Source organism: Microcaecilia unicolor, chromosome 1 (assembly GCF_901765095.1).
Source record: "Microcaecilia unicolor chromosome 1, aMicUni1.1, whole genome shotgun sequence".
In the NCBI taxonomy this organism is placed as follows: Eukaryota; Metazoa; Chordata; class Amphibia; order Gymnophiona; family Siphonopidae; genus Microcaecilia; species Microcaecilia unicolor.
Genome location: NC_044031.1, coordinates 184,037,302 through 184,064,544, shown reverse-complemented (window position 1 = coordinate 184,064,544; position 27,243 = coordinate 184,037,302). Strand labels below are relative to the sequence as shown.

Sequence of the window (27,243 nt, the reverse complement as noted above, 5' to 3'; positions counted from 1 at the left end):
CCGAGTTGTGGGCCTAAATTTTAATCAGTGCCAATTACTGCTCATTATTGCTTGTTAAGTGCTGTTATCAGCGTTCATTAGCTTGTTAAGCTCGTTAAATTATGCGCATTGTTACAGATTCCGCACCAATTTCAGTGCCGATTTCTAGGCACACTCTATAGAATCTGTGGGTTAGTGTGCAACTGTTGGGGGCAAACACAAGGGTGAAGTATGGGTGTGTTAGTTGCACGCATTGCATGGCGCATTTCGGTGCACCCACTTACATCAGCCCTTGGCCTGTCATATGTAGGGATACCTAACTTTTAACGCATCAATGTGGCTTTGCGCCCTTAAGCTGTTATAGAATTGTAGGTAAGCACACCTCATTGTGGCACTTAAAATAAGGCACCAGTTTAAGCCCTCCAGGAACAGAGGAATGCCCACTGTACCTGAATGTAACTTGTCTTGAGCTGCAACTGAAAAAAAGTGTGAGCTAAATCCAAATCCATTTCTTTTCTTTTATGGCATGAACCTAATCATGGGTGGGGGAGGGCAGGCAGCACCCTCACATCAGCTCATTGGTCCTCAAATCTGTTACCCTTATGACACCTGTTTCTGGAATTTTCCATAAAGCTATATCCAAAATTCACTGCAAGTGAAAAGACTCTAAGGCATCTCAAGACCTCCTAAAAATGTCATATATGCCCCTAATTAAAAAAAAAAACCTGAGTTAAAAAATACTCTATGAAATTGTGTTAAAAGTTTTAGAAAGATCAAATGACCCTTATCTTACAAGACTGGCTACACTCATGCAATCGGTCATACAAATCTATTGTTTTATATAGCTCTGCATAGGCTTTTTATGAGCATAAATCATGGTTTACTGTATTTTTAGGTCAAGTTTACTTATAGAGAGCAAATAATTTTTTTAATAAATCTCCCTAGAGTCATCTTCCTGTCCAGAAGAGGCAGTGGTACTCTGTTAGACATCTCACCCCCAGCTTGGCTTAGTGCCCATCAGTCAACAGTGTCTGCTGTCCCTGCTGCCCACCTCCCCCAGGTCTGGGGTCTGTGGTTTCCTGGTTGAGGGAGGAAGATTTGTTGTGACCAAAGGAAGGAGCTGGAGGTGGGAGGAAGAAGTTAGGTAAGAGGATGAAGGGAGTGGGCTAATCCATTAACAATAAATAGACTTCTTCTAACTAGAAGAAGGCATCTGAAAACCTTCCCCATCAGGAGCACAGGAGCAAAGCCAGACCTGAAGACATTTTTCAGTGAGTATCGAGCAGGACAATTTTCTGCTTTTTGCTTCATCTTATTTTTTCCCTATGGAAGGTTTTAGTGAAATTACTGCTGGTGAGAGTTAGTCCTGGAAATTGAAATTCTTCATTTTTCCACAGAGCAGGTATAGCACAGGGAATGACAGTACAAGTTCACCCCAAAAACCTTAACCCAGTAGTGTACTTTTCACTCTATCCCAAAGGGGCCAGTTATGAAGTCAGTTCTGTTTCCACAAGCCACTCAGGGTTTGCTCTGTCTCTTGAGGCTGAAAATTACAGGCCCGATATACAAAAGGACTGGTGTGGCTGGTGTTGATACAGACCACATAGGTTTTTCTTTTTTTTACAGACAGCTTTTACCTGTTCACCATGCTGTTACAAGTTTTACAGATAAAAACTAAGAATGTGCTCAGAGACAGGATTAGAGGAAAGCAATTCCTGTCCTAAAGGTTATCTGGGGAGAGGTGAAATTTAACCACTCTGTGGATGCAGGGTCATCTCAAGACCTGTGTGAGTGGAGTGGCTGCACAAGGCACAAGGGAGGAGGTGGCATAGAAATCATTCCCTGTCCATTCTCTCCCCTGCATTGGCCAGTGGGTAGGGCAGGGGTGCTAGGAGAAGTGTTACACACAGCACAATTCTGCCTCCTGGATGCTCCTGTCTGGATAACTTACATGCTTAAGTTAAACCAGCAAAATTGCAAGCCTAACTCAAACAGATAAGTAGAGTCGCAATATGCGGCACTAAGAATGCCCTGGACATGCAAGCCAATAAGCTGACTTTTAAGCAGAAAACAGGCTGTGGTCCCAATAGAGCTAGAATCAGTTCAAACTGTTGGTGACAATCTCTGTATCCCTCCAACAATGAACTGAGACATCCTAACCCCCTCAGTCATAGGGTGTTATATTTACAGCCCCAGGGCACTGGCAATGCTGGATCACCTCTAAATCTGGGAGGTTTTAAACAAAGGGTTTCTTGGGACTCTGTTCACATTCACTGGATTTGGGTTTTCAGAGGAGTGAGAGTGCAGTTAATGTTTTGCTGCTGATATTCAGAACCAAAGCCAGAACATCAAGCAGACTCGAGGGTTCATGATGAAACAACTCAGGACTAGAAGGAAATACTGATTTAGATTTTTGGAACATTCCGGGGAAAAGAACTGAAAAAAACCCCCAAATATTAATTTTTCATTGCAGTTTAAGGAATTTCTTGGACAATAAATGTGGTGAGAGTGTCCTTAGAATGAGCCATATCTCCTGAAGACTTAGTTGATTCAAGAATTGATAGGTAGTCTATGGGAAGGCAATTCAACAACTGGAAACTCCTTGTAGGTGCTCCATTACTGTTCGGTGACAGCCTTTTCTATTGGGGCTCCTGGACACCCAGATTCTGTTATAGAATACTAGTGTAACATGGCATTGGCATGGCCTAACATTTATGCCCCACAGTTACACCCGCCATAGAACTGGACTAACTGTGGGTGCCCAGATATGGAAAGGGTACAGGTAACTTACTGTATTCTATAAGTTGTATAAGTAAATGGAAACCCCCCACCCATGCTTCATCTATATGGACACCCCCATTGCATTTATGCACTATGCCACTTATCTGTGCTTAGGTATTTTACTGACTCTTTTGCACACGAGTGTGCACTTTAAAAAAAATTATTTATCAATTATCACAAAAAACATTAAAACTATCCGCTTGTGACAAGAAAGCCAGAGTAAAGAAACAAATTATAACAAGTTAGGAAATTAAACACTTATCTAGTATAGATTAACTTTTCCTTGGACCACCAATATACTGGGGGAAGCAGCAGAAAATAAAAAGGAGAATTATAAAGAAAACATTAAAATAGAAAAGCCCAAGCCTGACAATAGTTTATAATTTATAGTTTATTCATGCTTACTATACCATCCAAACTGATTTTGCAGGACAGCTAAAACAACATCTAAAAAAAGGAAAAGGAACTCCATTGGATAGGAAAGCAAAAGCACTCATACTTAAAAGAAGACAGGAGACAAATAGGTTTGGGAAGGGACTGGGGAAGGGGGAATAAAAACATCATAGATATAGCAAAGGGAACACAAGGGAGAAAAAAAGGGGTAATTGGCACACCTTATGTATCTGGCACGTGGTCTTTTACAAAAATTAGTGCATGAGCACTAACAGCCACCCATTTTGAAGGTGGAAGGACTCACATGCTAATCCCGTGTTAGTGGTTGTGCTGATTCACACTGTCACGCCCACTCTCCACCCCTCAGACACACCCTCTCCTAGAAACATTCAGAAATGTTTTTAGCATGTGCTTTCTGCGTGCATAATCTGAAATTACCACAGGACATCTCAGCGCTTCCTGCGGTAAGCCCTTTTAAGTATGCATTAGTGCTTACAGCAGCGCAGTGAAAGGAACTCCTAAATTACATAAAGCATTTAGTAAACTGCTCCATTAAAATTGTGAATAATGCCCTAATTCTAGAGTTGTAGTTAAGTTACATACATTAAAGCAAAAACACAATGCATTTAAATGAGCACAATACTGCCTCTTTAGCAGCTTGTTTATATTTTAACAGAAAATCACATGTTAATTGGAAAAAAAATCTGTTCCACAAAAATAATTGTGTTAACCCCACTTTAACGGACATTCAGCACTAATGCAGGTGCTTAACATCTGTGAACAGACTGACAGTGTCCAGTAAATATTCCCTAAATGCCAAATCAGTTCAGTCTGTTTCTCATACTCTTCCTCCAAGAGCTCACTGCTTACCGAAATCAAAGGCGGGACACCAATCTAGATGGACCCTTGGTCTGACACAGGATAGCAGGTTTATATTCAATGTACGTAGTCTATCTATTACCCTCTGTGTATGTGTCTCTACCTCTGACCCCTTCTGAGTCTGTGGCTCTCTGTCTGTGTCCCTGATAGGCCGATGCTCAAAACGCAATGCCAACGCTAGTGGCGATTTGCGCCAGCGTTAGTGAGTGCAGAATGCTCAGAGGGCTCTAGCACCGGAGAAAATGTGCATGCAAAAGATTAGTGCAAATAGCATGCAAATGTAGTCAAACAGATATTAATGAGATCATTTCCTATGTCCTCCCAATGCTCAGAGAACAGTGCACAAAACAGAGCCGCCCTTACCACTGAAAACCTAACAGCAGCTCAGAGTAGGTGTTTAGGGTATTTAAGAGAGGATTTCTCATGATTCTTTCTTTTAAAATCTGCTGGTTTTGATTTCTTTTGGAAGTGGAAGAAAGTCATGCAGGCCTGTCAGCAGCGGTACTAAGAAAGAAATGTGCACGAATCGGAGCAAACCCGAAAGTGAAAGCCCACATTGACGCCTGTTTCCTGTGCTTAAGTCTTCCAAATAAAAAAAAAAATTGAAAAGCTTATATTTAAAGATGCAGAAAACAGGCACCAATGAGTGCTTCACTTTTGGGTTTGCCAGGCGCATGTGCACAAGAACTGAGCTTACAGGAAAACTCTTCTGTACATGTGCCAAGGACATTCCCCCTTTGCTTTCATTTTTACAGCGTGCATATAATTTGAATACCATGTTCTCTGAGAATTGGCGGGCTAGTTTTCTGTGCTGTTCCAGTGGTATGGGTTCTGCGCTGTTGGTTTTACCACGGGAGTTCTGAGCATTGGCCTGTGATTGTCAATGTTTCATTGGTCCTTGTAGCCACTTTTCCTCTCCTTGGTCCTGTGGTGACTCGTGGGATACATGTGGTTTCACGGTTGATTCTGTCTAAACCAGAAAATTATTTTTCTTTCTGTCATAGACACAAGAACAAAATGAAGGAAGGATGATTTTTTTTTAACAGACCACCTAGCTTGTACGGCTAGTATGCACCTAAGTTTGGTATATCTTATTTTCAAAAGGGAAAATGCACACTTTCCCGCTGAAAACTACTCCACTAAATGTCCATGTACACATTTACACCAGCTATTTAGTACATATAAATTTTGGAGAAAGTTACAGGTAGGTATAGGACTAGATTCTATGACACCTTAAAAATCAGTGCCAAAAAATACGCCTAGGTGTATTCTATAAACTATGCCTAAAGTTTGGTGCAGTTTCTAGAATATGCCTAGTGCCTGTCCACATGACTAAATTTAGTCACGAGCATTTACGCCAAGTAAAACTTGGTGTACATACCTACGCTAAAGTTAGGCACAGACTGGGTGTATTCTATAACAGCGTACATAGCTTTTACAAATGCCCACAACCTGCCCATGCCACACCCCCTTTTCCATTCTGTGTCTTTCACTTTGCGCGCATCACTTTACAGAATACCGCTTAGAAAGTTGTACGCATAAATTCTAATTTATGCCAATTAGTGTCAATAATTTCTTATTGAATGGCAATTATCGGAGCTGATTGGCTTGTTAAGATAATTAAATTGTGCATGCTAATCAGAATATGACCTGAATTGTGCACACAACTCAAGTCACTCTATAAAGAGTCTGGCGGACAATTTTGAAAATTCTGCCCCTATTCTGTCCTCAGAAAGGACTCTGCCCTACATTAGCATATAGCACTTCCACCTGCATATACTCAAGACAATTTTAAAAGTAAGCATCTTCCACATATAAACTTCTTTTTCGTGCACATAAATAGCTTTTAAAATTAAGCTTGCAACTGACACAGCCCAGACGGTAATATGAGGAGGTGAGAAACCCAAGTTCCAGGAAAAATAAGGGAGGGAACTGTCTGCCTGTGTTTTCTCAGATCTCGAAAGCTTTCTCTCTCACCCTCACTGTGAACCTATTAATAAATCTGGAATTCAGTTCTCCAGACTAAGCAACAGACAAATTTAAGAAGGGTTCTGCCTGCGGAGGAGTGAATAAGCACAGAAAATGATATCTCCTCTCATCCCAGGAGAGCCCGCTCTGTTTCATGGGTGGAACCGTGTGCGTAAGGTTGAGTTAACATGAAAAATAAACCCCACTCTCATCCCAGGAAAGGGTGGTCTCTCTAGATCATGAGAAGCTGGCAGCGCTACTGGGCTATGGGTACAGAGCACAGATTGTACCTCTGGCTTGGCAAATGTGACCTGAAATGAGATGAATGTCTCCTGTCTGAGACATATGCAATGCAGTGCTGCCTGGACAAGCGCCAGCATTTTGCACTCTGGGAGAATGTTGGAGCATTTCCGAACATGTGGAATTAAGATATAATCTCTCTTTAAACTACAGCTCAGTCCATTTAGTAAAGAAAATATGTCGAAGAAACCTGCCCTCTCTTGCCTCTTTTCTCTGTCTCTCTCTTCTATCAATCATCTTTTCCCTCCCCCAGTTTTCCCCACAAAACTCTGAATCCCATTTCTGACCTTCAACTGACCCTTTCTCTCCTATCTTCATCTGCTGCTCCATAGGTTTTCCCAACCTCACCCTCTCTTGTGCCTTCATACTCCTTCCCCAATCATCCCATCAGCACCAAGTTTGCCTTCCTATCCTTTCTCCCTGTCTCTTCCATCCACCTCTCACTCACCATGCACCCTTTCCCTACCTCTGCTTCTTCCTTTCATCTCCTATGTTATAAAACATTTTGCAATATTCTTGTAGTTGGTACCAACCCACACCTTGCTGGTCTCTGGGACCTCCCCCAGTCCTAAGCTGCTGCTTTTATGATAATCACAACCCTGTTAAAATTCACAGGATTTCCACAACTTGGGCAGAGAGCCTCAAGCAGCTCTGTTGGAAGCAGATAGGAAGAGCTAGAGAACGAACACAATGAGAGTCCTGTTCATTGTTGCCCTCTTAGCCATCCTGGCTGTTGTGACCTTCTGCTCTGGTGAGTACGTTTTGAATAAATGTTCAGACTCCATTCTGTATGAAGAGAAGTTAATAGGAGTTATGCAAAACCATGGGTGGGATTTTATTATCAATCAAATCTCACTGGAATTGACAAACGTTTGCTTTCCATGACAAGCTGATGTGTATAATTTAATGAATCTTTGAAAAAACAATTAACAAAAAAAATAATAATAATTTTAACGTAGAATGGAATATCTGAAACTTTTTTTTAGACAAGGAGCTAGTCATGTGGCTCAGAGCACTGCAGAATAAGAGACTTGAGTTTAAGTCTCCTGTCCCACATGATATGCCAGGGTCAATCGCATGGTGATGTTTTCTGTGCTGGAGGAGAAAGAAAGGCAGATGCCATTACTGTGGTGACCCCTGCCAGCCAAAGGCAAAGCCTTGGAAGAGACTTTCTTGTAGCCGTCCTGGCCCGTATAGGTATATGTGGTATGTAGGTGCTTGATTCACTTACAGGCCAGGCTTCCTATACAGAAAACTGTTAGCTTCGCCACTAACGCGCAGTAGTCTCACGAATGCATTCTGTAATGCAGATATCATGATAAAAGTATTAATTAAAGAGATGACTAGAGAATCCCTCTGAAGCTTGGTGGTCAGTTATCATTTGATTACTTACTGATAAAACATGGTGGCCAAATCAGTTTTTACAGTTACCACTGTAAAAATCTATCTTCATTTCAGGAGCTTGGATTCAATGGTGGCTCCCTGATTTTATTCCCCCGATGTACACTTCTCCCCACCTTTTCTAGAGGCTTGATGCCAGAACTGTCTCTAGAACAACTCTCTTACAGCAGCTTACAGCAACCAGTGAGTTTGAGCCACATGAAAGGTGATTTTTTAAAGAGCCACCAAGTATTAGGCAGCAGAAAAGCATGTACATGGCAGTATTCTAGCCACTTACGTGTGCAAAAGACCACTCAGAGAAAACCGATTAGTGGAAAAGTGCATGCCATGATTTAATGGTGCATACTTTACCAGTGGACATTACGGTTATACCGAACATTTGTGTTTGATTCAATTCAGCCCTGAATAGTGCCCCAAATACATTATTTGTATTCGGCTGAATAGTGATTTAAATTCGAATATGAATAATCCTGGGCTCTACTGTTCTAAATCCTACTGAAATATACTCTTGATCTCTGATTTCACTTTGCCTCTTTTATTATTTGTTATGTTAAAGCTCAATGCCCATTATTCATATTTGGTATTCATATTTGGCTGAATAATATTTGTCATTATTCGTATTAGGCCGAATAGGAAAATAAGCTTTTTGGTACAGCTCTACTGAGCATGCTCATGAGCGACTTGAATGGAGCAGGGTGGAACATAAGCACATTTGTGCTAACGTCCAGGCACAGGCATTTACACCAGTTACAGGGCTGCTCTAAGCGATTGCGCCTTAAATGTAAGCATGCTTTCAGCTACTTACATTAGCATTCTAGAAAAAAAGATAGGGGCCTGGTATTCAAAGGATTTATGCTCCTAACTTTGAACGCAACTAGAATTTAGGCGCAGAAAATTATGCCGATGAAAATCTGGTGTAAATGCCCATGCCTAACTTTGGGCACAGAGGGCCGGATTCTATATATTGAGCCTAAATCTAAGCGTATTCCATAACAATGCACGTAACTTAAATGGCTAACAAGCCAATCAGCGTTGTTAACAGCACTTAACAAGCAATAATGAGCACTAATTGGCAATAATTAGATTTTACGCATATAACTCGCTAAGCATATTATGTAACGCAGAGCGCTTAAATTCTAATGCGAGGAGCTAAAAAAGGGTGTGTTATGGGCAGAGAAATGGGCATTTCATAGGCGTTCCCAAATTTATGTGTGTTGGTTATAGAAAATGACCCAGTCTGCGTAAATCTACATGCAGGGATTTACGCCACATTTTCTTTGGTGTAAATGGATGCGTGTTGTTTTAGGTGTTGGGGTGTCAACTAAGTGTATCCTACATACCATGCCTAAATCTTAGATGAAAATGCTTTCCGCATGGAATTTCCAGGCACGATATACAGAATGTGGCCCAGAGTGAGTTATTCTGTAACAGTGTGTGTAAATTTTCGGAACTTCCACGACCTACTCATGCTCCTCCCACAGCCATGCCTCCTTTTGGGATTTGCACAGTAGACTTTCCACGGACTACGATATAGAATACGCTTAGCTATGCAGGCACTGACACTGAACATAGCCAGTGCCTACATAACTGCTAGTCACTGTTAACTCTAAGCTGAGCAGGAGTCCTCCAACTGCATTGCTGCCAGTCAGTGGCATACCAATGGGGGGGCGGGGAGGCGGTCCGCCTTGGGTGCACGCCGCTGGGGGGGGTGCCGCGCGCCTGTTGGCCGAGTCCGCTCATTCCCTCCCTGCTGCTCCCTCTGCGTGGAACAGGTTACTTCCTGTTCCAGGGCAGAGGGAGCAGCAGGGAACGAGCGGACTCGGAGCCGACAGGCGCGCGGCACCCCCCAGCAGGTAAAAATGCACCCAGGGGGGTCGCATAATTTCACTGGGGGGGGGGCGCGCTGCTAGTGCTGCAGTGGGCAGAGGGGATATTCAGCAGCACTGTGCAGTTAAGTGCTGCTGAATAGCTGGAGATGACTTACTGAGCACGGTTTAAGTGGGCAGGAGACACACTATTTAATACAAATATAAAGGGAATAAAAATAGGAGTTATATTTTATTTCCTTTTCCCAGAGAGATAGGCATGGGTTAAAGTTTTTCTAAAGATGGAGTTAAGAGTTCCTCCTCCACCTCTGGAGGGTTCCTTCTCCTGCTCCTCTCAGAGGCAGAGAATTAGCATGATCAGATAGGACTGACAGAAAAAAAACACCAACACTTATGTTCTTATAAATCGGAGAAAATATTTCTTCACTCAACATGTAATTAAACTCTGGAATTCGTTGCCAGAGAATGTGGTAAAAGCAGTTAGCTTAGCAGGATTTTAAAAAGGTTTGAATAACTTCCTAAAAGAAAAGTCCATAAGCCTTTATTAAGATGGACTTGAGGAGAATCCACTGCTTATTTCTAGGATAAGCAGCATAAAATCAATTTTACTATTTTGGGATCTTGCCTGGTACTTGTGATCTGGATTAGCCACTGTTGGAAACAGGATACTGGGCCTGATGGACCTTTGGTCTGTCCCAGTATGTTCACTTATGAGAGCTCCCAGCAAGTCCACAAGTGAAAACAAGACAGCACAATTTCACTATGAGGTGTTTCTTCACTTCCAGAGCAAACCCCAGGGAATGCATAAATGTATCTGCTGTGGCATACTTAGACTAGAGGACAGTAGCCCTTTGAAGAAGCTGTTCCATGCTTGGGATAATCAGGGAAAATGAGAAGGGAGAAGAAATTCAGATCAAAGGAGGTTGCAGTAAAACTTAAAATCATGAACAAAGAATGTAGAAGAAAGATGCAGAGAAGAGAGAAAACATGTAGAGGAAAATTTCTATAAACGTGTGCACCAAACTTTACACTTAGCTTGCAAAATTGCTTGTGCAAATTACAGAATAAGGTCAATTGCACATGTAATTTAATAAAATAATAAGCTGATAATCGATGCTAACTAACAAGAATTGACACTAAGTAGGTTAATTGGTGCAAATTGGCATCAAATAGCAATTACATATGCAACTGACCTTAGATGGTATTCTATAACCTGTGTGTGCAAAATCCACAGCATGCAATTGCAAGGGGGTATGGTCTGGGGAGGGGCATGGGTGGGTCAGGGATGTTTGCAGGACTTGCAATTCTGTGCACAATTTGCATACTACCAAGGACAGTTATGCACTTAATTGCTAATTAGCACCATCTAGTACCAATTAACAGTTATCACCAATAATTGCTCATTAATACCAATTCATAACTTATTCTTTTGAATTAACTTGTGCGCATACCTGACTGTATTCTATAACTTGTGCGCACAAGTGTATAGAATTAGGGGAATCATGTAATGAGGAAAGGCAACAGCCTAATAAATACAGCTTAGGGAACACAGACTCAATCTGTGTCTTTCCATAACATGCAACAGCTGACTGCATCCAAAGCATGAAAAAGAATCAATGCCTCAGGTACAACAGAGAGGAAATAGAAGGAAGCATGTAGTGTGGAAAGCTAGACCAAAGAGAGCATACACATCAAGAAAGAAAAGAACGTGTTATCACCTCAGTTATGCCAGACAGAGACAAACACCTGAAAGAATCATACCAGGGAATTAAATAGGAAGAAATATTTTTTCACTCAATAAATAGATAAGCTAAAATGCTAAATAGTAGTAGTAATCTCAATGCTGGAGGATGTGGTAATGGCGGTTAGCGTATCTGGGTTTAAAAAGGTTTGGACAAGTTCCTGGAGGAAATGTCCATAGTCTGTTATTGAGATGGACATGGGGGAAGCCACTGCTTGCCCCGGGATTGGTAGCATGGAATGTTGCTACTAATTGGGTTTCTGGCAGGTACTTGTGACCTGGCTTGGCCACAGTTGGAATAAGGATACTGGGCTAAATCAACCATTGGTCTGAGCAGTATAGCTATTCTTATTTCCTTTTAATATGGGTCGTCCAAAGTTGGGTGTGCACGTTTTGATGCAGATCGCAGATCCGTATGCAAACTAATTAGCCAATTAAGCTAACAATCAATTATTGGCATTCACAAGCACTGCTTGGTAGTCAATAGTTATGCGCAGATCTGCCCTATGCCCCTATTCTATAACATGTGTGCCTAACTTCTCATAAATAACTTCCAAGGGGGCATGGCCAGGAGAGGGGCATGAGTAGGTCATGGATATTCCCAGGATTTAAGCACACAGTAATAGAATACTTGAATTTGCATACCAAACTGACAGTAAATGAGCACAAGCCTTTGCCTGTAAGTGTTTGCACACAAAGTTAGGCACAAAATGTTCACTAAGCTAGTAGTAGGCACTCTGGTATGGAACAGCCTTTACTGAACTTTGGGCCTCATTTACTGAAGTTCCCCCATAGCGAAATAGTAGGTGACAGAGGTGAACCATCCAGTCTTCCCAGTTATCCTTGTCCACAATGCCAAGAATATAGAGCAGCTGCCAGTCATAAACTATGACCACTGTTTTAATCTAAAATTTTCGTCGTTGTCTTCCTCCATTGTACTCCATCTTCTTGAGTACATGAGATTATATATTTCATCCCCAACACCACTGTCTTCCCATGTCTAACCACAAGCATTTGTAATAATCAGGGCTGCATTTTGATAAAATGTTTTAATCAAGATTAATCGCATGATTAAAGGTGGGGCATAGCCAGCAATCCATTGGGAGGGCACAGGGGTGGACTTGGGGGCATACATTTCCTCCCTTCCCCTCCACCTGGTATCATACCTTTGCTGGTGGGGATGCCGAAGCCCTACCAGTTGAAGAATCCACTGCCAAAGTGTCCCCCTTCCTCCTTGTACTGCCTCAGGAGTGAGGAAGACAGTGGAGTGACTGCAGCCACCACTCCTCAAGCATTCTTAGTTCATGCATGAACTTGGGGAGTGCAAGCGTTGATGGCTAGAGACATACCACTGACTTCCTCGTTCCTGAGGCAGTACGAGGAGGAAAGGGTGACAGGCAGCAGATTTCTTCAGCTGGCGGGGCTTCAGCAACCCCACCGCCCCACACTAGGTCCATTCTCTCTCTCTCTCTCTCTCTCTCTCTCTCTCTCCCTCTCTCTCTCTCTCTCCCTCTCTCTCTCTCTCTTCTCCCTCCACTGCCCTCTATCAAGTCCATTATCTCTCTCTCTCTTCCCTCTCTCCCAATTCCCCCCCTCATCCAACACTTCTCTATTTTTCTTCCTTTCCTCCACTTTCTCCATCCTTCCCTCCACCCTCAGCACCCCAGGTCTATTATCTTTTTCTCTCTCCCCTTCCCTCTGAGCCCAACATCTCTCCCTCTCTCTTCTTCCTCCACTGCCCTCCTTCCATCGTTCTCTCCCTCAGTGTAGCTTCTCTCCCTATTTTCCCCTTCCCCTCTGCATAGTCCACCATTTCTTCCTCCCTTTTTAGCCCTGTTCGTGGTTCTGTCTGACTTACTCCATTCCCCCTCCCCAAGGTCTGGAATCTCTCCCTTCCCTACCCCTGGCTCTTTCAAGCCCCCCACCCCTTGCAGATCTCTCAAGCCACCTATAGCTCTCTCAAGCCCCCTGTGGCTCTCTCAAGGCCTCCTCCCCCCTTCAACTCTCTGAAGCCCCCCTTAGCTCTCTCAAGGCCCCTCTCCCCAGCGGGTCTCTCAAGCCCCACTGTAGCTCTCTCAAGCCCCCTCACCCCATGGCTCTCTCAGGCTCCCTCCCCCTTGTACCCACCTGCGGCTCGCTCTCCATCCCCCTTCCCAGCTCACCATGCACCTGCAGTACATTTTACAACAAAGTCTTTGGCCTATCTCCCCTCTCCTCTCCTCCCCTCCAGATCTGACTGCAAGTCTCCCTTTTCCCTCCCCCACACCTGCACTCGACCCTCCTCCCCAGTACCTTTTGAAACAGCACATCTTCGGCCCTGTAGGACAGCATCAGCCATACTGAAAGGCTGTCTGCGGCCTGCACCAGGCCTTTTTCTCTGACCTGGCCCACCCCTTCTGATGTAACTTCCTGTTTGTAGAAGGTGCAGGCTGAGTCAGAGATGAGGCTCCGTGAAGGCTGCAGGCAGCCTTTCAGTACGGTTGCCACTGGCCTGCAGGGCCGGAGACTTGTTGTTTCAAAAGGTACTGCAGGGGGTGCAGACGGGGGGGGGAGCAGGAGCAAGAGCCATGGTAAGGTCTGGGATGGGAGGGAGAGCCGTGGGAAGGTCCGGGAGGGGAGGGAATAATGCTGGGTAGCACATGAACAATATCTAATAGCGATGGCATTTTTAAATCATGCTTAATAATTAACGCGTTAACTGCAATTAATGTGCAGCCTTAGTAATAATCAAAATATCTTCTAATACTGGCACAGCAGGTACCTAACATTCTGCCCCCTAGCTTTCCATGCCCTTTTCAAATGTTATCTCACCACCAACTTCATTGACACAACGAGTGCATATCTTTCCACAAAAACCTGGCTGTGCGTCTGTATTTCCTCTAGGGTTTCTAGTTATTTCTGTGCTTGCAGTCAGAGGTGTAGCTGGTGGGGGGGGGGGGGGAGGACTCAAGGGAAGCGGCCACTCCCCCAAATAGATTTTGAATGAAATGGCGCCTATATGGATTGGCACTTCAGCTTATTTTACAATCTGCTCTCCCTGACGTCAAAACCTGGCTATGCTACTGCTTGCAGTCTGCCAGATCCATCCAGCTACTATTTACTTCTGTCATCACCGCCTGCAGGATTGCCTATGTTTCCACTAACACTTCTAGTTATTAAATATTAAGGTACTGTTAATTTTGGAGATGAAGTAGCTTAGCGGTTAGGGCAATGGGCTAAGAAATAGGAAAATCATCACCACTCTTCCTTGTAACCTTGAACAAGTCACACTATCTCCCTTTATTTATTTGGATTTTGCTCACACCTTTTTCAGTAGTAGCTCAAGGTGAGTTACATTCAGGTACATTGGATATTTTTCTGTCCCAGGAGGGCTCACAATCTATGTTTGTACCTGAGGCAATGGAGGGTTAAGTGACTTGCCCAAGATCACAAGGAGCAGCAGTGGGATTTGAACAGGCCACCTCTGGATTTCAAGACTGTTGCTCTAACCACTAGGCCACTCCTCCACTCCTCCTTTGTCTCAGATATCCATTTACTCCTGGATTCTATATATGGCACTGGGATTTCAGTGCTGAAATTTGCACAACTCAAAGATCCACACACAAATTAATTAGCTTATGAGCCAATTAACTGCAATTAATTGATGTTAACAATCAATTATGGTGGCAAATTAGCTATAATTCAAATTTGCGTGTGCATCTTCCTAGGCCCTATTCTATAACACCATGCTCCTAAATCCACTAGCACACAACTGAATAGGGGGGGGGGCATGGCCAGGGGAGTGGCAGGGGTGTTCCTAAAATTTGCACGTGGGGTTATTGAATGTCATGCCAGAATGCCTGGAGTTGGGCTCAGGCATTTACAACAGGTTTCAGCTGGTGTAAATACCAGCGCCCAACTTTTGGCAAGGAAATGGGCTCTAACTGTGATTCTATAAAAAGCGCTCAACCCATTTACAGAATAGCACTCTGCGCTGATCTTTTCCAAAATCTTGGCACCATTTATAGAATACCCTCCTTACCCCCTAATTCTGTAATCATAGCGCCAATGGGTAAGCATCATTTGTGTGCGAAAATTATCGAATACTAGCAATTAAATGTGAGAACGTAACATTTATGCACAATAGCTGGGCACTAAGCAGTATTTCACACTTACATTCACACTTACTCTTACACTTATCATTTATAGAATACCGTGTGCTATGTGCTAAAGTGCAATGTAAAACACAGAAGAACACGGGCTTCGCAGAAACAGAATCACAAAGAACACAGCGAAGATGACACAAAGATGCAGACTTCAGACGATGTATAAAAAGTCCAAATTTATTGATGAATCCAAATCAATAGTAAAATTTAAAGAGACTCAACACGGCCGTGTTTCGGCCAGCCGGACTGCCTCAGGAGTCTTTATGTTCTAAGTAAAACACATAAAAAACATATTATACATATACAAATGAATACAACTGAATAAAAGACACAATCATATGAATATACAACTTATTGTAAAGTTACAAATTATATATATAAAAAAATTATATATATTAAAAAAATTTAAATTTATGTATATATATATATATATAATTTTTAATATATTTTTATGTGTGGTTTACTTTGAACATAAAGATCCATGTGCTAAAGTGCAACATTTACTTGCTGACATTTATTCCTGCCTTTTACATGGCATAAGTGATAGTGCCTTAATGTAGGTGTGCATGCTCAGTGACCTGAATTTTACTGCCCAAATTTGAGTGACCTTTGTAGGATTGCCCCCTAGAATATAAGTTCCCTGGGACAGGGATTTATTGTGCCTAAAATCTAAGCCGCCTTTGTAAAAGCAGAGGTCCAATAAATCCCCCAAACTATTATTATCACAACATCATCCATATTTTCCACCCGAATTTCTAACATATCATTTCGCTCACTTTGCCATTCACTCCAGCAGCCATTCAAGTAGGGCACTTTAAACACTCGTGCTTCCGCTATCCCTTCACATGAACAGACACGTTCAGATAAGCACATACCTGACTCTTACTCACAAACCACGGGAAGCCCTGCAGGACCTTCTGCTCCAGAGGGCTTTCTATCAATGAATGGGGCATCCTGACCCACTCCACTGCAGCCTACAGCTGTGCGAAAGAGACAGTACAGCTCTCTTGGCCCTAAAGCAAGAGTAGGTGCCTCAGATTGTCCATGTCAATTTCAGAAACATGAAGGTTATCAATAGAAATCAAACAAAATAAAACATGGAAAAGAAATAAGATGATACCTTTTTTATTGGACATAATAACCTTAAGAGTGGACTAACACGGCTACCACACTCCTCTACTTTAGAAACATGAAGAAAAGAATGACACAAGCTTCAAACCTTATAATAATATACTATACTATAGCCTAGGAAAAGACTTACTCCTATGCTATCATCAAACAATGGATTCATTAACAATGTGTGAAAATAGTACCCTTCTCACACAAAAAATTAGAAGACAGTGCATGACAGACTTACACAAACTGGGAGAGAGAGCCAACCACATGCAGTCCCTCTTCATTCCAGTACTGGTCCTGGTGAGTGGCAGAGGCTTTGAAAATCATGGATTCTGCTGTTACAATAAGTGAAAAAGTATAAAAAATAAAAATAAAAAAAAAAGACAGTGGAAAATGGACCAAGGCTCTTCTTCTGGGACAAACTGCAGCAATTCAATGAGTTCAAAAAGAATATTTATTGGAACTTTGAGGGTGCCATGGCACTTGGCTTTTACCAGAGATTTATGAAAGGTCTTTTTTTAAGACCATTAACATCTTTTGGTACATTGATTCATTGGATGATTTTAATCTACACACCTAACCAATAGGTCTAGCAATTTCACTACACAGAATTCACTGAAATAGTCCTGAGGCAGGCATTATTGCCAAAACACAGTGCTGTGTCGAGTCTACAATCATCTTTTTGAACTCGTTGAATTGTTACTACTTAACATTTCTAAAGCGCTACCAGGGTCACACAGCGCTGTACAATTTTAAACGAAGAAGGACAGTCCCTGCTCAAAGGAGCTTACAATCTAAAGGATAAGTATGCAGTCAATCAATTGGGGCAGTCTAGGTTTCCTGAATAGAGGTAAATGGTTATGTGCCGAAAGCTACAGTGAAGAGGTGGGCTTTGAGTAGGGATTTGAAGATGGGGAGGGAGGGGGCTTGGCGTATGGGCTCAGGAAGTTTATTCCAAGCATAGGGTGAGGCGAGGCAGAAGGGGCGGAGCCTGGAATTGGCGGTGGTGGAGAAGGGTACTGATAGGAGGGAATTGTTCTAGTTTGGCCCAGAACAGCCTTGGTCCACTTCCCACTGTCTTTTTATACTTTGTGTTTCTTGTGGGATTTTATTGTTCCTCCGCTACGGTGGACCCTTTGTTTGTTCGTTACAATAAGTTAAAAGTTATGGGTCATTAAAACAAAACACTCTTGTGGAAGAATGGACACTTAACAGAGGAGAGAATGATTCATACATAAGCAATTAGGGGGAGAATTCTGTGCAGGTCACCTACAGTTAAACACCTAAAGTATGTGCTCTATGGAGTGAAAAACGGCACTAAGCGTGTGCTATTTATAGAATCAAACATAGTGCCGATTCTCACACCTAACTTTGGGCACAACACTTACACCTGCTGAAACCTGGTGTAAATGCTGGCACCCAAGTTAGGTGCGCTTACCTGGTATTCTATAACTACATGCATAACTTTTCAAAATGCCCTGCATGCCCATGCCCCTCCCATGACCAAGCCCCTTTTGGGATGTATGCTATGGGAGTTAGGCACCCCGCCTTATAGACTAGAGTAACATCAGTAATTGGTTGTTGGCACCTAATTATTGATAGTTAACAGCTCATTAACCAATTAATTTGCAGGCACATGGTGACACTGCCCCCAAGTTTGGGTCTCATATATAGAATCTGGGCATAAGCGCAAATAATATAAAAACAATTATACATGTTATTGCTGTTCTATTATACTAGTATAAGTCTGCATTTACACGCTTAAATTTAAGCACGACTACTTATGTCATGTCAAAGGTTTGAATAAATACTCACATCTAAATGCTGTCAATTATGCGTGTAACTGACAGAATTCCTTAATTCTAGTGAGTAAATGGTGGGTGTGACCCTGAGCTGCCTATGCCCCTCCCACTTCCACACACCCCTAACAGTTACGCATTAAGGATTCACACGCTAAAGTTATAGAATTACAACTAAGCATAGTCAGGGGCGTAGCCAGACTTCGGCGGGAGGGGGGTCCAGAGCCCAAGGTAAGGGGGCACATTTTAGCCCCCCCTGGTGCCGCCAACCCCCCCTGCCATTTTTGACTCCCCACCGCCATTTTTTACCCCCCACCGCTGCCGCCACCACCACCAACAACTTTGACTTCCCCCGGCGCCAACCCTTTTGACCCCCTCCTTCCCACCGCTGCCAACCCTCCCCCACCGCCATCGGGTATCTTTGCTGGTGAGGGTCCCTAATCCCCGCCAGCCGAAGTCCTCTTCTCCGGTGCAGTCGCGTTGCTGATCTGCAAGGCTTCTGTTTCTGTGAGTCTGACGTCCTGCACAACAACTCACAGAAACAGAAGCCTTGCAGATCAGCAACGTGGCCGCGCCAGAGAAGAGGACTTCAGCTGGCAGGGGTTGGGGACCCCTGCCAGCAAAGGTACATGACGGCGATGGCGGTGACGGGAGAGGGTTGGTGGCGGGAGGGGGTCGAAGGGGTTGGTGGAGGGGGGGCCAGGACCAAATCTATGGGGGCCCATGCCCCTATGGCCCCACATAGCTACGCTCCTGAGCATAGTTAAGTGCATAACTGCGAATTAGTGCCAATTAACTCCAATTATATAGCCAATTATTGGTAGTAGAGCCAATTAGCACCTGGTTTATCAATTAAGTTATGTGCATAACTAGCACCATTCTGTAACCTAAGTGTAAAATTGTGCACACAAGATTATAGAATGAGGAAGTTGAGCCAAAACATGCAATAATTGCTCTCTCAGAATTCTCCCTCTGTGCTCCTGTTCTTAATATAATGTGACACAATTCAAACAGCACTAAATTATCATGTGGGTAGCTGTTTTTTTCTTCTTTTTTTTAATAATTATTTTTATTTCAACGATCATGAACGAAACTTAACATTATCCAGTGAACAGATTTGCAAGTTGAAGATTCTCTTCCCCTAGCAGATACATGACAATCGCCCAACAACTTTCTCCATCATTTTCCAATACTGCCTCTTTGCTTTTATACCCTCCCCCACTAGTTTTTTCTTCCTTAATATTCTTCTGTGTATGATAGTATTGGTGAATGGTGATAGACTGTCAGCTCTGGAAATAAAAGGTTTCTATTTCTTCACAGAGAAGGTACATCATGGATACTGAATGGCAGTGTAATTCCCCAAAGTCTAAGTCAGTTTTGCAGGGACTACTGTACCGCTAGAGTTGAGGACACTTTTTTATATGCTTCCTCCAATCCTTGGCCTCTAAGCCGAGAAATGTCAATTCGCATGGCAACCCTCAGAATGATTTTGGTAGTGGACTGTATGAATCAGGAAAGCCAGGTTCAAATCCCATTGCTGCTCCTCAAATCTCCTTCCCTCCCCACTGTGCATTAGACCAAGGTCATTACTTCATTTCACATAGGCCACCAAACTGTTATCAAATGACATGGACTTTTTACTCTGACTGGATTTGAGCCAGTGGACTAGGAAAAGACTGTATATCTCTCTGTCACTTGTCTTAGAAGTAAAACATTGTATCTGTGTATCACTCAAAAGTAAAAAGCTCTTTATCCTGGTGCCAGCCGGTTTATCTCTCCGGCCCTCTGCTCATAACTTTGCTTTTTTTCTCTTTCCTGTAGTGAGTGATAGCAGACATAAAGAAGCAAAAGTCCCATAACATTCTTTTTTTATTATTATTTTATCTTTCCAGATTCGCATGAGAGCTACGAGTCTTTTGAGAGATACCGTAAGTATAATTTCTCAACTTCTTTGTCGAGTAATATCAAATCAGAGAACATTTCTCTAACTCTACAATCTATGATTGCAATTGCATGAAAACTGAAAGTTACAAGGATTGCAAAAATCCATTAGTACTACCTCATCATATACTCTGTGGTTGACACTGGATTGATAATGGCAAAAAATGTAATGATTATCAACTTTTTGCAGTTGGTCAAGAACCAAATAGTTTTGAGATTATTCCATTGGCAAAGACTAATGCGTTCTTGGAATGGTAAATAAACACGGGCCCAGTCAAGGCTGTTTCCTCCTCTTATGGTCAAGCTGTTTATGAGGGTTACCATATGTCTCCAGAAAAAGAAGGACAGATTGAGCCAGTCCAGGTTTTACTTCCATTGTTTTCAATCTGGCCGAGAGGGTTCCACCCCATTACAAAAATAGCCCACATTACTTAAACCTGTTTCCCTTTACTGAGGCTATCAGGATCTGAGACTGTAATTCCTTAAATCAGAAATACATAATCCTCAAGGGCAACAAACTGGTCTGGTTTCCTGGGTGACCAACCCACGTAAAATAATATGGATTGCAGACAATGTGGGTTGTATTCAGACATGCCTGATGAACATTCATTGAGGATTCCTCAGGCCCAAGGATAAGCAGCTTGCACTAGTATCATTTGGGATGGAGTTGCACAGTGCGTTTTTTCTAGCAAAAAAGGTGCCATCCTTCAGGGGTGGGGTGATCACTGAGGGACCCAGCCCCACAATAGCCAGGCCCCCTGCAACCAGTCACTGAATCTATGGCAAGGCAGAATTGGTGTGTAGAGCCTGAGCTCTTTCATAAAACTTGTGGATCATGGGTCAAATTTAACAGACAATGGAAAAGGTGCTGGTACTCTGTACCCCCAAGTACCCCCTCAAAAAAAGCCCTGGAATTGCACAACTGTGAGCTACAAACAGGCCTAGTTTTAAGGGTAACCAATTTATGCAGATTAACCTGGTTCTTATCCTATATTTAGGCAAGAATTCATGATGAAAATTCATTGTGGATGTGCTAAAAACCAACCTGTTTGTGGCTCTCAAGGATGAGGGCTGCATAGCTTTTGATGTAGATTTCAACAAATATAAGGGGGCTTGTGATGCTTAGAGCAGTATGACTGACAATGAGCCACTATAATACAGATTGACAGTGAGAGTAGAACAGTCTAGTGGCACTACTTGCAATGAGTGTGAATGGAGACGGCAGATAGGGGTGGATTGTATCAAAAAATTGGCCTACAGGGCCAGCTCAGCCTATGGACCAGGTGAGGCACTGGCCCAGGACAGTGGTGATAAAGGGTGCCAAAATCCCAGTCCAGTCTACCTTCAGAGTTATAGAGGGATAAATGCTGGACTAGGATTTTGGCACCCTTTAGCATCAGTGCCTCACCTGGTTCATCAGAAGGGGGAGACTTGAGAGAGAGGAGATACCGGATTACAGGTTGTGAGGGTTAAAGGACAGAGATATCAGATTGTGGCAGGGGGTGGCACCAATGTAAAACTTGGCTCAATATGCCACAGTCTTTTGAGCCAGTCCTGTTGACCTAAGCATGTGGATTTTGTTCCCGGCTCTTCCTCTCCCCCTTGTCTCTCTCTTCCTCCTTCTTCCCACCTAACCTTGCATTTCCTGTTCAAGAATAGCTGTGAGATGGACATTATGGGCAGGACATCTCAATTCTGATTTGGATGTTTCTTTGAAAATGCCCCTCAATGTGACTATTGCCCCTTCCTTTCTAACATGATTTCTGAATGTCAGTTTTCCAGTGCTGAATTGCATATTATCAGCTGCTTGTTGTATTTTATTAATCTCTCTCTCTCTCTCTCTCTCTCTCTCTCTCTCTCTCTCTCTCTCTCTCTCTCTCTCTTTAGACCCCTTTGTGAACAGGCGAAAAGCAAACAATTTCATAGGTTTACAGCAAAAAAAGGCAAGAACATATGAACGGTAAGATAAACTTTTCTGTGAACATATGACTGATATCTTCTCAGATTTGCTGGACAAGCGAGTAGAAATAAATCCCACTGACAGAAGACTAGTCAGAATGCTAGTTATGCTTCTCCCAGACAATCTCACTAGTGAAGTAGCAATTTTGCACTCTGTTCTGCAAAATAATTTATCCACTTTAATGTATTTCAAAAGGATTTTATGAAGTACCCTTCATTCCTACTGCCCCATCCACATTGTCCCTCAATGTAACTACCTGCATTGTAGTCTCTTCAGGATATGTTTGGGTTCGGATCTGAGAAATTCAGCACCGAATTCCCTTCTCACTTCAGGAGAGACATGTTCCTTCATGTTAGCGCTTGTCATGACTCTTGGAGCTTGGTAAATAGAAGCCCCAATATCATGGAGTATAACCCTGGCACAGCAATCACCTGAAGTCTCTATTATTTTATGAAGTCTCTTTTATTGAATAAATCACAGATAATTTACTCACAGATAGATGTTCAGGATACAGAGACTTTTTAATCTGGAGGTTGTGGGAGGTGGAGATCTGAAGAGAGGTAGTTGTATTGCAGGGGGAGGGGAAGGCAGTTGAACAGGTAGAAATAGTCCAAAGCTAGGTGACTGGAATGTGCGATATCTCATTTGGAAGAAGATATTCGCAGGGTAAAAAACCAGGTTCTTTACAGGGCGTTCTCAGCAGGACAGAGCTGTGTGGAGCCAGATGGCGTTAGCTCCATGTCCCTGGCTATAATGGTGAAAGAAGCCCCGCGTGGCTGAAAGGACAAAGAAGTGGTGGGGCTTCACACAGGGAGGAGCAGATAGAGACCAATGGGGACAGAGCCTGCCATCGGATAGCAAGGGGTAGTCCTAGAGATAGGAGGGAAAGGTCATACCTGGCTGACCTCTGAGGACAGATAGTAAGACTGAACAGGAAGACAAAAGAGCCAAGCTGGGCAGAGAGAGAGGGAGAGAGAGGGAAGGTGTGGGCAGCCTCACAACCAGTGGTAACAGTTCTTACACAGCCAAACAAGTGTGGTTGCACTGCCTGTGAACTACATTACCCACAGTGCATTGCTCATGTATTTTTCCAGTGAGAAACTGCAGCAATGATAGTCCTTGGAACTGAGAATAACAGTAAAGGCATTACACACATTTTAGGATCACATTATAAACTAGTACGAGGCTGTTGGAGGACAGAACAGCGCTGGTGTCCACTTCTGAAGCAATACATCAGGTAGAACCCGAGGCTCAATAGACATGGAGAACTAGCTTCTTCCTCATACCAGTGTTGCTATGCTCATATTAGCCCTCTCCTCAAGTCACTTCACTGGCTCCCTATCCGTTTCTGCATACAGTTCAAACTCCTCTTATTGACATATAAGTGCATTCACTCTGCAGCTCCTCAGTACCTCTCCACTCTCATCTCTCCCTACATTCCTCCCCGGAAACTCTGTTCACTGGGTAAATCTCTCTTATCTGCACCCTTATCCTCTGCCGCCAGCTCCAGACTCCGTTCCTTTTATCTTGCTGCACCATATGCCTGGAATAGACTTCCTGAGCCGGTACGTCAAGCTCCATCTCTGGCCGTCTTCAAATCTAGGCTTAAAGCCCACCTTTTTGATGCTGCTTTTAACTCCTAACCCTTACTCTCTTGTTAAGTTCCTTCCCACCTTAGTTATTCCCTTATCTCTTTGTCCTGTTTGTCTGTCCTAATTAGATTGTAAGCTCTGTCGAGCAGGGACTGTCTCTTCATGTCCAAGTGTACAGCGCTGCATACGTCTTGTAGCACTATAGAAATGATAAGCAGTAGTAGTAGTACCAGAAGAGGATGGTTCATCTCATCAGGACTTTAGACCAAACTCTCCATTCAGCTTAGATAGCGGTAATACTTCCCAGGAAGGGGCAGTGCCCATTGGTGAAAATGTGTTAGTAGAGATCTCTCTATTGAATGCCTATCTTTCTCCCCTTTACAGCATCCGAGAACTCAACAAGAGCCCCAAAGAACGCCAGCGAGAAATCTGTGAAGATCATGACCTATGTGAGCTTTACGCCATGCGGCATGGATTCCAGAAAGCCTACAAGCGCTACTTTGGTCAAAAGTATGGCCGGGGCAAATAAACAACAGATGGCTTTCAAACCTGCCTAGGGGTACATTGCTCTCCGTCTCCAAGGAAAGTTTTAATCGTAACTGCATGTTAAGCTCCACTTCAAATAACGCTTAAAAGCTTTCCTTATTTTATTAAAGATTTTGTGGCTTGTATTTTATATACTAGAAGGAGCTTTTATTGCCAACCAATTTTATTTACTTTGGATATAATTTGATTTGTTTTTCATTGAACTGAACTACTAATGCCATAGTTTCAATAAAGCCTTCGTCTTTTCTGTGGTCTATGTCTCTATTATCTGATCTTTTGTTACACCTTGAAAAGCTGCCTCGAGGTTTTCGTTATCAGGACTAGGTGGAAAGTGTGGAAGGAATATACCTTGTGATGCTGAATACATGTATGTAGTTCCTAGGTAAGATGCAGTCTCTACATAGATTGCCTGTAATTTGTATGTGACACAAAACTTGCTTTCCCTGTAGACTATGCTGAGTGCTGCCTCCGTGGTACATATGTACAAAATAAGACAATACAGAACTGCGTTCAGTGTGCTCCTGTGCAGGAGCAAAGGAGAGAGATTGGTCAGAGGAACAAAGCTGGAGGTGGCAGCTGGAAACGAGAAAGGTCAAAGACCAGACTCTGGGAAAAGATTCAACAGTCCATGTGAAGCCACACCAGCTCCTGACATCCCAAGAATGCTCCAAGTTCCAAGGTCAAAGGCACCCTGCCTCAACAGTAAGAACACAAGCAGGAATTAATCAAACACATACTATACATTTCTTGGAAACTGCAGCCACATTTGGGATACAAGCACAGGCAATAATAGCAGGGTCAGCACAAAACATTTTCCAGTGACTTCAACAGTCAGTGATTCAAATAAAATCCTTAAGAGGGGAAGTAATCAATGTTGGCTACCATTAAAATGTGTTATTTTAATATTAACCCCAGTTATTAGTAACTAGGTCTCATTGCATATAATGAGACCTGTGTTAAAATAGCATAAATTAGTAATAAAATAACACATCTTATCAGTAGCCTGTGCTCATAACTACATCCCTAAAACTGTTCTGAACCCCTTAATTTTTACTTTAGTGCCTGAGGAGAAATACTGTTAGAATGGCTGAAGGCTCCATCTATTTGGATATTCATGGTACTGAGAATGTCAGTAAGACAGGGGTTCAACATTTCTCATCAGGAACCCGTCCCAAACAGATGTAACTCTGATGCACAAAAAGTATGAATAGAACATTAGCAGCTGCCAAGGGAACATGGGAAGAAAGAATGTTTTAAAACTTGGTGTGTGCATACTGTTCAATCACAAAATAAAATATAACAGGACAAAAAGGATAGGTAATCCAGGAAGAAGACCAAAACAAGAAACAAAGTAGTTAAGAAACGAATAAGAATGACTATGAAATGAAGCTGGTATTAGGAGCAACATTAATACTCAGGGCTGTGTGGGCAAGGCCTCCACACAGGGTGCAAGAGACAAAGAGGGACAAAAACTATTTCCCCATCCATTGTTTCCCCTGCAGTGGCTGGAGTGCAAGTAGGTGGGATGGGGGCACTAGGGGGTGTGTCACACAGGGTACAACTCTGGCTGAAGATGCTCCTGCTAATACTGCAGTTAACAAAAACAAGAAATGACAGAGCACTAAAGAGCAAAGTAAGAGGCATACAGGTATCAGCCACAGCAACTTGATTATAATTTAATCCTTTGCTAATTCAGTCCCTTATCATGGGGGTCTAATTGGTTTCCTTTATGCAGGATCAAGGTTGCAGGGGTCACCCTTTTGTACAGCAAAGCTGGCAGGAGAAACAATTGAAACCAGCAAAATGGTTGCTGATTAGTAGGTTATAAGCCCCAGGGGACTCTCTCTTCCTTATATGAAAGGCTGACCCCTAATGATAGTACCACAAGACTATCAATAGGCGTATCACTGCCAGTTGGGAACCTCAAACTGAATGAGGCAGGAGCGGAGGGGGACCGCTCTCACCCCAGCCCATTAGACCCTAGGGATCACCTCCGAGTAAGTCCCAGGGCTGAAAGAGGGTCGGGAGGGGTTATAGGGTTAGACCATGGAGTGAGGGGATTGGGCAAATTGGATTGAGGAGCTGAGGGGAGGGTGAAACAAAACCAGGGAGTTGGGGGAACTGAGTAAGGAGATTGGGGAAATTGATTAATGTTTGGTGTCAGCACCTGGATTGCTAAGTGGCAAAAGATAGGACTGTTTTTTGGGCAGTCCTATCTGGCTACTTAATTACTGAATATGGCCCATGCCTGTATAAGTGCCAGCGACACTGACACTAGTATGGGAGCAAGCTACTTTTTGTATGCAGAGCTCCTTTCACTTTGAAATAGATATTGCGCTGGTTTTTGTCTCTTTGGTACTACTTTCTATTTACTCCATATACCATTTAGATTGTTGAGTGGAGATCATAATATAGCCCCTGACGCAACCCTTTTGGGTGAAACACGGCCCGTGTCGGGCATTTTATCTGATTGTGATTCTGCATTAAAGATTGTTTTGGACTGATTGCTGATCTGCTTGTCTTATTCCCACATAAGTGCCAGCTCCTCCCTGACTCTGCCTCTGGACTGCTCCAGCACTGCCTGGATTTGGACAGAGTGATTTGAGCCAATACTCAGTGGCACTGCCCAGATAAGTGCCACAGGGCCACTGAATATCTGCAACTGGCCCACCTGGCATGATGTAAGCGAAGATGCTCCTGCCAGAGCCTCTCCTGCCTACTTAAACCATGCTGAATATCAACCTCTTTAAGATTTTAGTAAACTCTTTGTTCAGAACAAACATTCTGGCCTAGATTGAGTTATTGTATGACAGTGGAGCACAGAGTAAGTGGATTAGTGGTGCCATCAGCCTCCCAGTGATGGCTGGTCCCAACTC

At 43.1% G+C, this 27,243-nt stretch overlaps 1 protein-coding gene across 2 annotated transcripts; it reads left to right on the top strand.

Moving 5' to 3' along the window:
• Positions 1–1,171: 1,171 nt before the first annotated feature.
• Positions 1,172–24,621, top strand: MGP (matrix Gla protein). 2 transcript variants are annotated; one of them, XM_030189983.1, is made up of 5 exons: positions 1,172–1,250; positions 6,916–7,051; positions 20,221–20,256; positions 22,157–22,229; positions 24,206–24,621. In XM_030189983.1, exons 2-5 carry the CDS (start codon positions 6,991–6,993, stop codon positions 24,348–24,350), a joined length of 315 nt encoding a protein of 104 aa, XP_030045843.1. In that variant the 5' UTR covers positions 1,172–1,250; positions 6,916–6,990; the 3' UTR covers positions 24,351–24,621. The 2 variants fall into 2 exon arrangements, with proteins under 2 accessions (XP_030045843.1, XP_030045844.1); XM_030189984.1 differs by lacking the exon at positions 1,172–1,250 and having other exon boundaries at positions 6,514–7,051.
• The last annotated feature ends 2,622 nt before the right edge of the window (positions 24,622–27,243 follow it).